Source organism: Pelodiscus sinensis, chromosome 27 (assembly GCF_049634645.1).
Source record: "Pelodiscus sinensis isolate JC-2024 chromosome 27, ASM4963464v1, whole genome shotgun sequence".
Lineage (NCBI taxonomy): Eukaryota > Metazoa > Chordata > Testudines > Trionychidae > Pelodiscus > Pelodiscus sinensis.
Window position 1 is genome coordinate 11193513 of NC_134737.1, and position 15834 is coordinate 11209346.

At 53.5% G+C, this 15834-nt stretch overlaps 1 protein-coding gene across 2 annotated transcripts in view; it reads right to left on the reverse strand.

Annotated features, from left to right (window-relative positions):
* The window catches only part of GRM4 (glutamate metabotropic receptor 4), a 200609-nt gene that overhangs the window by 68530 nt on the left and 116245 nt on the right, over positions 1-15834 (reverse strand). For both annotated transcript variants that reach the window (XM_075910067.1, XM_075910066.1), the window contains exons 3-4: positions 8263-8398; positions 2315-2469 (exon numbers count right to left, since the gene is read on the reverse strand). In XM_075910067.1, coding sequence (XP_075766182.1) covers positions 2315-2469; positions 8263-8398 — 291 coding nt within the window. The remainder of the gene's footprint in view (positions 1-2314; positions 2470-8262; positions 8399-15834) is intronic.

The following is a 15834-nucleotide window of genomic DNA, read 5'->3' on the forward strand; positions in this document are numbered from 1 at the left end:
CTGAATGCGCCTCTCTCTTTGCCTTGCCCCACAGGTAGGAGCAGGGGGAGTGGCTCCCGGCGGTTCCTGCAGCGCTGGCAAGTGTGCGCTACGTCTTGTGCAGCACGTGCTCTTGTGCGCATAATGAATGGAGCACGGCTCAGCCCGGGAGGCCGGAGCAGGGCACGGCAGGCTCCAAACAGCCAGGCACGGCTCACATCGCGTCTCACTGAGGGATCAGCTGGGTAGGAAATCCCCCTTCATTTTATACTCTAAGCATCTCAAAATGGCTGCCCCCTTCCATCCCAGAGGTGGCTGCATTTCAGTGGTGGGCAGTCACTCCTGTCAGATTTATGTTGTCCTTCCACAGCACCTGCTATCCAGGTATCTCACAGCGCTTTCCAAACACTCCTTCACTAGTCTTCCTACCCGCCGGAGAAGACAGGCATCAACATCTCTCTCATACAATAGGGATGGGCAGAGGAAGGGGAACACACAGTCAGTCAGTGGGAAAGCCACCAGTAGAACCCAGGTGTCCCAACTGTGCTCTAACCACTGGACAACACTGCCTTTTAAAAGGCCAGATCCACAGTGTTGCTGGCAATGGGGCCATGCTGATCCATGTCTGATCCTGAGCAGGGCAGAGTCAGAGCTGGAGCCATCTCCCACCCCCATCACTAGGGAGCTAACAAGAGGGGTTGGCCCTATAAGGCTGAGCAGGCTGGCCATGGAAGAGGGGGGTGCTGTAAGCTTCCCAAGTGCTAAGGCTTTCCTGGATGGGGAGCCTGGCACTAAGGTAACGGGCCTGCTAATTGTGCTGCTCTCCCCCTGTGCGGAGATGCCCTCTGCTAACGCACAGCAGCCACCTACCCACGGCAAAGGAACGATGATGCTTTATTGAATAATTCACTGCAATTGCCCTGATAATACCTCCATTTGCCAGCCTTTCATCCACTTCACCTGGGATCCATCACTCACCCCAGTGCTTCAGAATAATTACCGGGCTCTCAGGGAGGCTTTCTCTAAGCCGGGGACGTGTGAGAGGCAGGTGAAGGCTCTCTGCATTCTGGAGAAGCACCGAAATCCAGTTCCAGCTCTTCTTCCTCCCCAATGGACTGGCACTGAAATCCAGTTCCAGCTCTTCCTCCTCCCCAAGGGACTATGCCTGGCACCTCCTGCCAGCCGGGCAGCAAAATCCAGTTCCCACTCTTCCTCCTCCCCGAGGGACTATGCTGTACCTAGCCCCCTTGCCAGCCAGGCACCGAAATCCAGTTCCAGCTCTTCTTCCTCCCCAATGGACTGGCACTGAAATCCAGTTCCAGCTCTTCCTCCTCCCCAAGGGACTATGCCTGGCACCTCCTGCCAGCCGGGCAGCAAAATCCAGTTCCCGCTCTTCCTCCTCCCCGAGGGACTATGCTGTACCTAGCCCCCTTGCCAGCCAGGCACCGAAATCCAGTTCCAGCTCTTCTTCCTCCCCAATGGACTGGCACTGAAATCCAGTTCCAGCTCTTCCTCCTCCCCAAGGGACTATGCCTGGCACCTCCTGCCAGCCGGGCAGCAAAATCCAGTTCCCGCTCTTCCTCCTCCCCAAGGGACTATGCTGTACCTAGCCCCCTTGCCAGCCAGGCACCGAAATCCAGTTCCAGCTCTTCCTCCTCCTCGAGGGATTATGCCCAGCACCCCTGCCAGCTGGGCACTGAAATCCAGTTCCAGCTCTTCCTCCTCCCCAATGGACTGGCACCGAAATCCAGTTCCAGCTCTTCCTCCTCCCCGAGGGACTATGCTTAGTATCCCTGCCAGACGGGCACCAAAATCCAGTTCCATCTCTTCCTCCTCCCCGAGGGACTATGCCTAGTATCCCTGCCAGCTGGGCACCGAAATCCAGTTCTGACTGTACCTAGATTGCCACCTGGACAGGAACTTGCATTGTTTTCCTCGCTGGTCAAAGGTCACTGCATGATCAAGGGGGCTCTCTGTCTTCCGGGCACTCCCGCAGAGGCACCATGGTGTGTGTGCGTGTGCAATGGATTCAGGGTTTGCCTCTGCTTGGTGCCATTGCAAAGGGGAAAGAGGAGAGATGCCAGGATGTAACCAGGTGAGTGGCATGCCAGAGAGGCAGGAGGGAGGAGCAGCAGGGCTGAGGGAATGGGGAGGAACAGCACAGAAGAGGAGACAGGGAAGGTACCTGATGACCCCTTTGTCAGGGAAGCGGGAGGGTTCAAAATGGGAGTGGAGAGTGACAATACTCACCCAAGCTCCACCCCCTCTCTTAGCTCCACCCCCGTTCCAGCCTGAAGCCGCCGCCGGGGGAGCTGCAGCCTCAGGCCCCACGTACCTTTGACAGACACGCGCTTGGGCAGGATGGTGACAGATCCCTCGGCCACCTCCTCTAGGTGCAGCACAGGGGAGATTTTGGAGCCCCAGCTGTCTGAGCCCATCCAGATGAAGTGCCCGGTCTGGTTGGCCTTCTTCGCTGCCTCCAGCACCCTCCTGCACAGAGAAAAGCCAAACAGCAGGGTCTGAGCTCGGAGTCTTTGCATGGGAGACAGGAAGCAGGCGCAGGATGGGGTGCCCAAATCAATACAAGGCGTGTTGGCTAACCCGATAATCCTTCCCATGCCTCTGCTCTGAACTCTCTCCAATTTAGCCACATCGATCTTGACCTGTGGGTGCCAGCCCTGGTCCCAGCATTCCAGCGGCGGCCACGCCAGAAGCAAAATAACCTTGGCACGCCTATCCGAGAGGCATCCCACAATCACATTTGCGGTTTTGGCCCCAGCTTTGTACTGGGAGCTCACATTCAGCTGAATAGCTCCCGCAACCCCCGAATCTTTTCAGCATCGCTGCTGCCCAAGCTAGAGTCCCCCACCCTGTGGGTCCAGCCTGCATTCTTCATTCCTAGATCTATACATCTGTAGTTAGCTACATTAAAAAACACATTGGTTGCTTGCCCCAAAGGACCCGGATCGCTCGGAGTCAATGACCTGTCCTCTTTATGAGGAAGCAAAGGAGATCCTGTCAATACTGCTGTTGATTAAAAAGCGATTAAAGGAACACAGGTATGGGGCAGAATAAACATCCCATTGTTAATTAGCAGGTTGGGACGTTGCGCATCACCGACTTTTGGAAAGGCCCAGGAATTGAGGTCATGTCTACATGTACAGTGCCAGAGATCGATTTTCTGGTGCTCGATTTAGCAGGTCTAGTCAAGCCCTGCTAAATTGAATGCTGAGGGCACCCCATCCTCCCCCCCAGCACTGCTCCTCTTCAGTCGTGAGGAGTAAAGGAAGCGGATGGGAACAAACTGTGACGTTGGTGCCAAGCTCGGCTATGTTATTTACATAGCTGGGGTTGCATACCTTAAGCTGACTTTCCGAGTCTCCTCTAGACCTGGCCTGAGAAAGCAACAAAGGATGGGGGATTGTGAGTCAGAAATTAGGACTCCCAGCAGAGCTAGTCTCTCCGCAGCCTCATCAATCCAGCTGGCCTGCAGTGGGCTGCCTGATTAGCCATGTAATCTGAGTGACTCATACGCCAGTGACAGCAGTTCACCAGCTTGTCAGTACTCACGTCGCCTACCACTGTGCCTGCTCCTGCCTCCCGCCCAGCCTTGCCTTTGTCCTGCCTCTGCCTCGAATCCCTCATTGTCTGCTACCTTGCTTGCTCCCATCCTACCCTTCAGTCTGACACTTGGCTCTGGCTGACTACGGCCTCCGCTTTGATCCCCTGGCTCTGGTACCCAGTTTCTACCTCCAGGTTTTCCCAGTGGCTTTGGATTGACCCCAGCCTCAAAGCCAGACTGTCTACCGGTCCTAGAAATCATGGTAACTAACGTGGAGTGTGTCTAGCTTCATCCCCTAGAAAAATTATCGAACAAATACATTTTAAAACATTTAAGGTGGGAGTAATGTTCCCTCTAATTTTTTTCCATTCATGTGCAGAATAAATATTGTTACATGCTCCAAGGCACATGTGGATGTGCACCACAACAGAAACGCATCCTGCTGGCTGTGGGTACTGTGCTTATCAGTTGTGGGGGGGTATTTGAATCTATTCTGAGTGGCCGTCCGAGCACACAACTTACAGGGAATACTGGGCGGGAGCTGTGATCAATATGTTATTAGGCAACTTCTGCTCTCACTCTGCAACCCTCCATGGGACCAGAGTTTCACCTTGTGGGCCAGATCCTGAGCTGCTGTAAATCAAACTAGTCCCATTGGCTTCACCAGAGCTGTGACTGGTCTCGACAAACGTGTGCACTGGTTTGAATCAGCCATTGTTAAACCGGTGCAACCCTCTGGGAGGACGGTCTAATTTTGTTTTAGGAAGAGCTGATTTTAGTTGAGCTACGTTTCCTACCACACCTTCAGTGACACGGGGGAACGGTGTCGGTAGACCGAGCCTTGAGTTACATCATAACAAACCTGTTTAAACCAAAATTAGAGCGTCCCACAGCCTTTGACACTGGTTTAACTAGTCCGGTTAACAAATCGAACCTCTAGTCAAACCATGCTACGCTGCATGAAGGCCGCCCGAATTGACACCTGCAAAGGGTCTGATTTTCTGCATTTCTCACCAGCCCGACTGGTGTACCAATAGAATAACAAGAAAAGTGAATGGAGGGCATAGAGCAGATGTAACACAGAGGGGCTGTGGTACAGGGCTTAATATAGCTGCGCCTCCTCCACCCTCTTCCTCGCTCTGTCTCCATCTCCTTTGCTGCCATGCCTTCAGTCTACCCCCTTCCTGTCTTGCCACCCGATTCCCTCTTCCTACCTATCTCCGGCTGCTGGGCTCTCATGCTGCAAAGGGAAAAGGTGTGAGACTTCACGCCCTGTCCTACGGAGACCCGGCCCTGCACTGCATGGGCACAGAGGGTGCAGGAGATGGGGAGGCAAAGAAAGATGTGCCGCCCAGAGAGAACAGTCCCCACCCTGCCATGTTGGAAAGGACGGTGCCAGTCACAGGGCTGGGGTGAATGACACCCCTGGTATCTAAGCAGGGAAACGCTGTAGGCAAGAGAGTTATTAAATATTGCAGAGCGTCAGGCAATCAGTGGAAGAATCCCTGAATAATTTACCCTGCCCTGTCGTTCCACTGGCGGCTGCCCTGTGATTCTAACCAAGCCTGCAGCACAGGGTGGGGAGGAAGGCAGGCTAAGGCAGGAGGGATGGGGGCATGTGTGAAAGCCGAAAGGGAGGGTGGAGGGAGCAAGTGAGGCACAAGGGGAACGCCAGGAGGAGGCAGGGAAGGAGAAGAGAAGAAGCTGTGTGGGAAAGAGGGGTGCATGCCAGAGAGGCACATCCCTGACCCACAGAGCATGGAACTGGGGGTGATGCTTGTGTCTCATGAAGACAGCGGGCAGGAGGCCACAGCCATGGGGAGAAGCGAGCCGATAAGTGGGGGGGCTTAGAGGCATGCTGCAGCCAGGAAGGGTGAACTGGAGCAGCAGCATGAACCGCACCCCGGCCCCAGCTGAGCGACAGAGTGCGCAGCTGGCCCAGCCCCCGCCACCGCCATTCAGCTGCACTTCCCTTGCCTCCTCCTGCGAGAGCTGTGCGCGTCTGGCTCTCCAGCCCCATTTGCATACTGGCTGACAGGTAATTCAATTCCCCCCTTAATTACTGCACATTAGGCAAAAAATCAGGTTACGCAGCAGCAGGCTGGAAAGGCTCCAGCGCGGAGGAGGAGGTTCCGTGCGTGCAGGGAGGCAGCTCGGGTCAGCCTCGCGAGCTGCCGGAGCGAGACGTATGTTCTTGCCAGGGCAGCCCCTGAACTGGGCACTCGAATGCCTCCGGCACCCGAATGCCCAGCACCTGAATGCCTCCCGGGCAGCCAACCACTGCCACGCTGCCAGCGACAGAACGCTCTGCCCTCGACACTCAGCACCCTCGCTCTCTCCCCAGCCTGGCACTCACTGGCATGCTTCCGCTGAAATCAGCAGCCCGGCGCGGGGAGGGGGGGACTCCTTGGAAACGGGCCGCCCCACGATTTCATTGCATGATGCTCAAGCGCGCTGGAAGGCGTGTGGGGCAGAGCCAATCCTCCGTGTGTTTGTACAGCCCCGGGAGCTCTGGCCTGGTCTCGCTGATTTCAGCTTCCACGCCTCTAAAAGGCAACTTCTTTGTTCTCTCCAACTCCCTGGAGGGCTGGATCCCCAGCAGTGCTGAAGGCCTGTGCCTTCCAGCGCTCGGCACCGCTCAGCATCCGGCCAGCTCTGCCTGTCTAAGCTCTTCTAACAGGCCCACAGATCTCCATGCTTCTATCCTGTCCCGTCCTGTCCTCCTGGCTTGTCTCATCACACTCTTCTCGCTCCGCCCCAGCGCTGCTCCGCTAACTCGGGGAACCTGCCCCAAAACTCACCGATGTAAGTGAGACGGACTTCCCTGGGGTGGATAGAGCTGTAGGTGCACTGTTGGGAAGAGAATTTACCCCCCCACACACACACCAGTTGTTTCTCATTAAACATAAAGGCAGATTTATGACTCACACCTCCTATGTCAGCGATTTAATTACTCGCTACCCCAGTCCAGATGGCAGTATTATATTTTCTTTAAAAAGCCACACTCCACAGAGCCGCAGGGATGCTGAACATCTGTGACGCAGGCCCGGCCAATCAGCACTCCTTGCTGCATGGCCATTTCCCTAGCACCCAGAGCTGGCTGCCCCCCGGTCCGGTGACAAGCGGGGAGGCTCAACAGCAAACGGCACAATCACAGCCCAGGCAGGGAATTCAGATCAAGTAGGTTTGAGAGGGAATCAGAGGCAGCTGAAGCACGCTTCTCCGACTGCGGATTTGCTTCTGTTGCCCTTTCCGTGCATGTGTGTAATAAATTTTGTGCTGTGCGCCGAGGCATGTGGTGATGTGCACCACCAGTTTCTACACATGCGATCCACTGCTGCCAGCTGTGGTTGCTAATTAGCTGGGCAGCATTTGAATCTCTCCTGAGCAGCCGCGCAAGTTGCACAGCTTAGAGAAAACATTGTATAGGACCTGCTCTGAGTGGGTGTAAATTGATGTTAGGCCAATGAATGGAGTTCTACCACATAGCACCAGCTCATCTGGTCCTTAAAAACTACTTGGTGTCTTTTCCTGAGTTTAGCCCCTATCTCAACGAGGCTCCAACCCCAAATGGGGCCTTGTGCGCTACCACAATCCTAATGAAAATGATTCATTTAGGCTCCCTTTGAATGACCCTGGTACCCATGAGCTCTGGTGAAAGACCAGCACCCTTTTGTGCTAGGCAGGTGCACTATGACAGGGTTAAACACTCATGCCTGGGCCAACTCAGCTGGTGTACATGGGGCAGCCACGTTCATGTCAATGGAGCTCTTCTGATTTACACCAGTGGGGCAGCTGGCCCATAAAGAACAGGCAAACTGGTGCTGCATATATCTCTGCTAAACAGTAGGCCAGGAGCTGGTCACCGATCCCATTCACCCAGCTGTAAATCTGAAGCCACACCACTGAGGTCAGACTAATTCCTCCGGTGTCACAGAGCTGAGTCTGACCAGCCGTAGGGATCAGGCTGCTGCTACAGAGAATTGCATTTTCCAGGGATGTTTGTGTGTGTTGATGAGTGTTAATAGGATGTAATTCCCCAGTGTGCACACACCCCTTGCACGAGTAAATGTTTACAAACCCCTGTTGCATGGTGCTTGCCATTTACACGGCAAAGGAAATCCCTGATTCCTCAGCACAGAAGCGAGCGAGCGCAAATGTCAGGTTTTCAGACATTTCTATTAAGGGAGGGGGAGGGAAAAAACTTTGATCATTTCCATATCTGATGTAAACGGCTTTAAAAATCCCAGTTTACTCATATTTACATAATGTTTGCTGATTAATAAATTAGACACTTACAAAAATCAGGTGTAAATCACTGCGAATCATTAGGCTCCATAAACAACGTAAACCACAGGATGTCACCTTGATTCATCTGTCGCAGCTCCCCACTGTACTGCGGGAACAGAGTCTGTTTTTAAGGGACTCAGGCTAGGCACCCAGAAATGGAGCCCCCCAAAACTAGCAGCCCCTTGTGGACACATGGGTGTAAATGACTTGCCCAAGGTCACACAGAGTCAGTGGCAAAGTCAGGAATAGACCCCTGACTCCCAGACTGCTGCTCTAACCATTAGCCTTCACTCTTCTCATTATAATTATATACAGTATGCAGCAAATCACAACACAGGGGAGGCACCATGCTGAGGATGAGATTAATTCCTGCCAGGCTGAAGGAGTGGGAAGGATCTTCCAATTTGCCCCTCACCCCATTCTCCCCTCACCTGATATCGTCCTCGTTGGCAAAGATGATGACGGCCCGAGCGTGGGAGGTCTCCAGGAGACGGCGAATGATCTTATCAAACTCGCCCGTCTTGGGCTCCCGAGGGATCTTGACTGACTGGGCCACGCACACTCCCCCTGCAGGCAGACAAGACATGGTGTGTTTTGAGAGGCCCTCAACGCCCCCGGCCGGACTCCATTTCCAGACAGTGCTCCGTCTTGCGGGGTGGACACCCAATTGAGTCCCACGTTTGACACGTCTCTGAGGGGGCAAACCTCGGCGCCCCCTGCTGACGGCACTGCAGCCTCTGGGATTTGCATGGCGTTTGGGGCCTGTGGGGAATGCCGGTTATTTATAGCCTAAAGAAACCCGCCAAAGACCAATGTGAGGCCTTTTCACATGGGGAGGGGCAGCCAATGCCAATATGCTCTGCATAAATGCACGTAGAGGCTCCAGGCAGGATCGGGCCCCCCATAGCGCCGGGAGTCGCACAAACACATAGCGAGAGACTGGCCCAACCAGTAGAAACACAGGCCTATACGAGACCTAGCTAAATTATGATTGCAAGTTGTGTGTGTCAGCATAAGGAACCGGCTCCCAGCATGAGACCAAAGAGGATAAAATCTTGAGAAAGAAGATTTGTTTGGGTGAACTTTGTAGCAAGCCATGGAATAGCAGTGATATTGTCTCTAAGGCTGGGGTGGGGGAAGTAACGGAGGCAAAGACAACAGGGTGAACTGGGAACGTGCTCCCTAAACCTCCCTCCTCTAGCTTTGGCTAATGGCCAGTCACCAGTGGCAACATCACTTGTTTGTTATCGTGAATACAAAGCAAGGGCCAAGCTTTGTCTTGCCTCTCTGGAGCCACAGAGGCCTTCTTGGTTCTGCGCCTGTTGTAATTATGATGGCCAATGCTTACAGGAATATTGTTGCTAGGTGTTATACCTGTGAGGGGCCACCTAGGATAGGGAGAGGGGCCACATAAGCAGCCCTCCTTCATCTCAGGGAGCCACAAGATTGTTGTAACCAAGACAAGTCTCCCAGGATAGGGTAGTTTTGCTCACTGCACATCTGTAACCACCACCAGGTGGATTTGAACCAGGGACCTCAGTGTAGGAGCCGCTACAGCTCGAGCTAACAGCCAGCTGGCTCTCAGCTTATGCCGTAGAGCTCCCTTGTTCTTCTCTCTCACTGTAAGTGGTCCAAGAGCCACTACATGGGACAGCGAACCACACTAGGGCTATGTCTACACTGGCGGGTTGTTGCACCAGAAGTATGCAAATGAGGCTAAGCGTGGAATATACCCGAGCCTCATTTGCATACCTAATGAGCCGCCATTTTTGCAGAAAAGGCTCTTGCGCTAGAAGGCACTGTCTACATTGCCCCTTCTTGAGCAAGAAAAGCCCTCTTGTGCAATGCCGTTATTCCTGAAAATAATCAGCGTAGCAGCATTGTGCAAGAGGGTTTTTCTTGTGCAAGAAGGGGCAGTGTAGACAGCTCCTTCTGGCGCAACAGCCTCTTCCGCAAAAATGGCAACTCATTAGGTATGCAAATGAAGCTTGGCGATATTCCACGCTTAGCCTCATTTGCATACTTTTGGCGCAACAACCCGCCAGTGTAGACATAGTCTAGGTGTGGAGTTCGCAAGCGGTGCTGATTGAACGGCAGCAGTGCTGCGATTGGCTGCAGAGGGAGCGCGCAGCTCTCCCGGTCAGTGTGTGCAATGAGCCCCCACCTCATGTGACGTGCCCTTGCTTTGCATGTGTGCCACTTTAGCCTTAACGGGAGAAAACTCTGACACTGATGATAAGCAGCAGAATCTGGGGACCGTGTGCGCAGGCAATGGTGAACAAAACAACTTGTGGGCACACGTAGAACCCCAATGGGCTGCACGCAGGTTGATATTTTGGCTGTGACCAGTAACAAGTGGCCTCCGAGCCTAATATAGGAATGTGTGTGTGGAAGCTGAATGTCAGTAAAGCTTCATAAATTCCTTAGGAGAATTATTTGCCTCCAAAAGCTCACTGACTAAGCAAACTAGGCAGATGACAATGGGTGAAGGGCCATCAGGCCATCTCCGTGCTATGGACAGGGAACTGAAGATGGGGAGAGAGGACGTGACTTGCCCCACATCACCCAGTGAATCATCAGCAGCAGCACCAAGAGACCTGAGCTCAGCTCTTCTCCTACCCTGTGTCTGTCTGGTCTATAGACTGTGAGCTCACTGAGGCAGGGGGACACGCTGTGTGTGTGTGTCGGGGTTGTGCACGCAGCACCTACCTCAACAGGGCCATGACCTCACATGGCCTTCTCCGTGTTACTGGAACAAACAACCTGTCACAGAGTGTGGGAGTCACCGGGCCCGGCCCTCCATCTGTAGCCAAACGTGACTGTCAGCCAGCGGGCACAACAGGTTTGCAGGGATGCAGCGTAGCACACACTTGTTACCACAGGAACCAGAAGCAGGCAGACCAATCCATCCTGGGGAGAGGGTGGCCCAGAGCCAGCGCCATGGGCCCCCTCCCTGCATCCTAAGCCCCCTGAGATTCCCTCACACACTCAGCAACTGGTCCCAGCCGTGTAGGCAGGCCCAACCCTGCCTTGGTCCAGCTTCGGAGGCAAAAGTGTCACCTGATTGCATCTCCCACCGAGGCTCAGGTTACAAGAGAGTTTGAGCCGTTGTGTAGGTGCTGAGCTGAGCAGCCTCCCCCCAGGCAGAGTCTCACCCAAACCTCCCATCCCCAGCTGGGCACCAGGGAAACTGAGGCAGTACGCACGCACAGAGTTACAACAGAGCAGTGCAGGACAGTAGAAACCCCATGCAATACGACAAGCGAACAGAGCGGCTCCCATCGCCACTATGTCGCGCAGCCATCGTGAGCATGTGCCCTTGCTCAGCCAGAAGCACCAGTGGCTGCCACAGGGCTGTCTTTCTCCCTCTGCCCCCACCCAGGGCTGACACCGGTTGTCTGCAGTGGGCAGTGGGGTGGGCCCCAAGTGCTCTGAATAGATTTGCTCACTAGGTTCTTCCCCCCCGGGTACATGCCCGGGGAAGAGACAAAAATCTTCCCCGTATTTCCACTGCCTCAGATTGTTTTTTCACGCCTCGCTTTGATGTGTATCGTCATCCCTTTGTCGTGTCGCTGCCGCCGATCAGGCGTCTCGAGAGCTAATCTCTCCCATCCACCTACTCCTTTCATTGTCTGTCATTTCAAGGCGCTGCTCCCCTCCGTCTCCTTTCTTCAGCAGTTTCCCACTCGCCGGTGTCTCCACCAAGCCTTCCTCTGCCCTCACCCTCTCCACAACCTCAGAGTTCAAAGCAGCATCCCTCTGCCCCCACCCTTGCGTTCATCATTTCGGATTCTCTTTGTTGTTGCAGGTCCAGTCCCTGCCCTGCTTCTTGCAACGGAGTATATAAACTGGCTCAACACCCTCTGGATTTCAGACCTATCGCCCAAAGTGTGGCCCTTTCCGTTTTGAGCTCCCTGTCCTCCCAGAAATAGGTGATCACCAGTTTAGTCCCTACTCTGGTTAGCGATGGACCACAGATGTTCTGTTCTAGTTACCTAACGGCTCTGGAATAATCCGGCGCTGGGCCCATTTGAAATATATCATAATTGTTTCCATTATGTGTGTTTGTATTGTGGTCGCACCTCGTCTCCCCCTTCGTCCCCCCCCGTCATCCAGTAAGACCCCATTGTGGTAGGTGCTGTACAAACACAGAACAGACACCTTCTGGGGGAGGGGAGGGATAGTTCAGTGCTTTGAGTATTGGCCTGATAAACCAAGGGTTGAGAGCAAATTTGGAGCAAATCTGTCAGAGCTGGGACTTGGTCCTACCAGGAGGGCAGGGGACTGGACCTCCAAGGTCCCTTCCAGGTCTATGAGATATTTATAATAATAATAATAATAATAATAATAATATAGAGAGATACCTAACAGGGGCAAATGAATTTCTGATGTCACCACCTGGAATTCCAGGAGAAATGGGCTTCGTTTCTAACCAGCAATTATGCCAGGGAGGCTAAATAGGGCTTTCCACCCTCATGCTCCAGGCCGCTGTTGGGTCAGGAGGAAATGAGAGTTAAGGGGAATTTCGGAATAGCGAATTATTTCAAAATTTGGCACTGTGTAGGGCAAATTGTGTAGCTTATTTTGAGCTAAGGGTGCTGTGTAGACGCACCCTGGGTGAAATCCACCCCGGCACCAGGCTCAAGTCCTTGCAGTTTAAATGGTACAAGACCTCAGGCAGGAGCCTCCATGGAGGGAAGCATTTCACACCTTGGAAGAGTTTCATCCCTTCCCTTGAAGCATCTGGCTTTGTTCGCTGTAGCAGACAGGTGATGGGGCCAGATGATTTTCTGGCTTCTTTGGGGATAGCAGCTCCTCCGCTCCTCACTGAGCTAGGGTGACCTCTTGATCACAGAGAGGGGAGCTCTCCGCAACCTCCTCGCCAAGCCAATCTGCTGGGCATCTGAAGTAGCAGCTAATTAAAACTTTAAGAAAGAGAGAATGAATGAGAAGAAAATGGGATGAATAACCACGTTCCTGCCCACAGGGCTTGAACCCTGAATGCCTGCCAGCCCTGGCCCCGCCAAAAGCTAACAGCACCTTGCTGCAATTTTTTTGGCAGGCTTCAGTAAAAAAAATAGAAAAGAGAAAGAAAATTAAACATTCCGGGACCTCTTGGACATAATTGATGGTCTCAATTTGCATAGTAAATGACACGGCTGATGCTTCGCCTGCCGCTGAAGGATCCCCTGCTTAAGCAAAGGTCAGAGTAATTAGCACACAACTGCCAAGGCAGAGAGATTTCCCAGAACTCCTGTCATCCAGAGAGAACAACCTCCTCCTGCAGATGAGAATCTGGCGGCCCCGTGCAGCGGGGGAATGACAACAAAAGGCACTGGGCTGCAAGAGATTTCTTCAACCAGAGCGATCTTCCAGCTGGTGGAGGGGAGCTCCCCAAGCCAGATCCTTAGCTGGTGGAAGTCAGCGCAGCTCCACTAATGAGCACCTGCTGAGCAGCCTGCCCCTTGGCTCAAACCAGCAGCCTGAAGCATGGGTGCTTAGGAGCACCAAAGAGGAACTATGGCTGTTAGTCTAGTATCAGTGGGAACAGTAAACTCCAGCTCTTATCTAGCATTTTCCCACAGTAGTTCTTTACAAAGGAGGCCAGGATCATTATGGGGAAACCAAGGCATGGAGCAGCAAAGTGACTTGCCCAAGGTCACCTAGCAGGGCAGTAGCAGAGTTAGAAATAGAACACAGGTCTTCAGAGCCCAAGTCCAGATGAGCCTCCTATGACACTATGCGCTCCTGTAGCACCTTTCATCTGAGGGGGCTAGTTGAGTGAATTCACTCTTGTGCAACTGGCCTGTGCACCAAATTGTACCCACTAAAGGGATTAAGTGGCCTTTATGCAGTGCTGATGCCTTCTGTTAGTCCTCTGCGGAGAGGACAAATTCCACATTAACCATCACAACTCCTTTTCACCCACCACTCCCACAAGGTAGGGAAGGCTTATATTCTCCATTTTACTGATTGGGAAACTGAGTCACCGGGTGAGGCTGTGAACAGCTCATGGTCCTAAACCCAGAGCAAAGGCAGAAATAAGTCCAAGCCTTGAATTGGATAGCTTTCTTTGATGGGATAACAAGCCTTGTGGATAAGGGGGAACCCCCCCCCCCCCCAGACATGTTACTGGCTATGGAAGCCTCAAGCTCTCTAGCAAGAGGTCATAGTGAATTATTGGACTCTGCACTTTTCAATATTTTGACTTTTCATCCTCTATCCATTTTTTTTAAATGCCAAAATATTTTTTGGGACGCAAAAGCTGTTTTCTGACCAGCTCTGCCAGGGGTCACGCTGACTGGGGCTGGCAGGGTGGGCAACAGGAATCCACCATCTGCTTTGGTCATCCCTGTGCCCCTCAGCTTCATTCTCCGCCAGAAAAGAGGCACGGAGCTGAAGGCCGGGAGAGGACTTGGGCTGCGAGAGTCAGCCTTGTGGGTGCAGCAGAAGAGAACAAATCCCACCTTCATTACACCCCTTCTGTGATAGGTTACACTCACCACGGTGGCGCCTCCTGCTGGTCAGTCTGGGCATTAGCGCGCTTTAGCACTGTAGCGCCCCCTTCTGATGGCATCCCGCCCATTGTCACCTGCTCTTTCCATTTCCACCCCTCAGGCACTTCATCCATCCCAGACCACAGTGGTCCCTTTCCCTGTGTCTTGCCCTGCAGCAGCACCCATGATCTGAGGGCCTCCCCAGGAACCCAGTGGCCCCTAAGCCCATCACTTGGCTCAGAGACCTACCGCCATTCCTCATCTAGCCCCTTCCCTCAGGGGCACACTGGAGTCTGAACAACAGGGGTGGACCTGCTGCGTATTCCTACCTGGCTGCCCTATGCAGCTCTAGTCCCTCCTCGGGCCCCTGTATCAAGCCTTCAGCCTCGGAGCGGGTCAGGCCAGAGCTCCTCTGCCCACCCTCAGCTCAGGTCTAAGGTACCTTCTTCTGTATCAGCAGACAAGTCCTTCTCTCTCCAAAGCTGGAGAGACTGAGCTCCCTCTGCATTGCAGCCCTTTTTATACAGCCCAACTGGGCCCTGATTGGCTGCCTTCAGCCTCCTCCTGATTGGCTCTGAGCCCCAGCCCGCTCCCAGGGCTGTTTTCAATCCTTTTTACTGCAACCCTGTCCCACCTTCCATCACTTTCTGCAAGTGCAGGGTGCTGCCCGGTATAAAACAGCGGGAATCCCGCAGATACTGGGCTAGCTGTTGCTCCATCACCTCATGAAGGGCCTATGGTTTGAGAGACTCCCTGGCAGAAAGCCAATCACTGCACAGCAGCAAGGCAAGTGACTACTAGCCCCGGTGGCCGTCCAACAATTTGTAGGGTTCACATTCAGAGACACCCGTCCCCTTGCCATTTGGAGGTTTGAACAGGGTCCCGAGATACTGTCCAGCTCTTGGTAATTATCCCCCACTGCAATTCAGGGAAGCAAGACTCAACTGCTTGTATTTTCATGCAGCCTCAGCCCAGAGATGTCAGAGCAGGAAGCTGGTTGAGACCCAACACCTGGTGTCTGCCCCCAGGCTCTGGAACTTCTCAGCACCCCTTCTAAGAACACACAGCATCAGGCAAGTCAGGTCCCATCCTCTTGCGTTAGGTTTGAGTCACACCAGCAGGCAGGGGAGCTTCAAACGACACCATCTCTATGCTTCTCTCCTGCCCGCTGCTGACACAAAGCTGGGGAGCAACCAAGGTAGGAACGCTTCAGTGCACGCAGAGCTTCATTGGCTTTCCTCTCCTAACGGGAACTCCTGTTTGCTACTGGATCACAGGCCAGCAGACCCTACGGAGAGCGGTGAGTCATCCACACCAAACGCCACCTGGGATCCTACAGCAGCTCCTCTACAGCGCTACCGATGCACAAGCAGAACGCCGAGAGGAGGAACTAAACCTGGGACCTCAGTGCATAAGCGTCTCCAGCCTGAGCTAAAAGCCAGCTGCCTCTCAGTCAAGGCTATAGAAGGAACTCATTCTCTCACTGTAAGTGGTCTCGGTGCTACC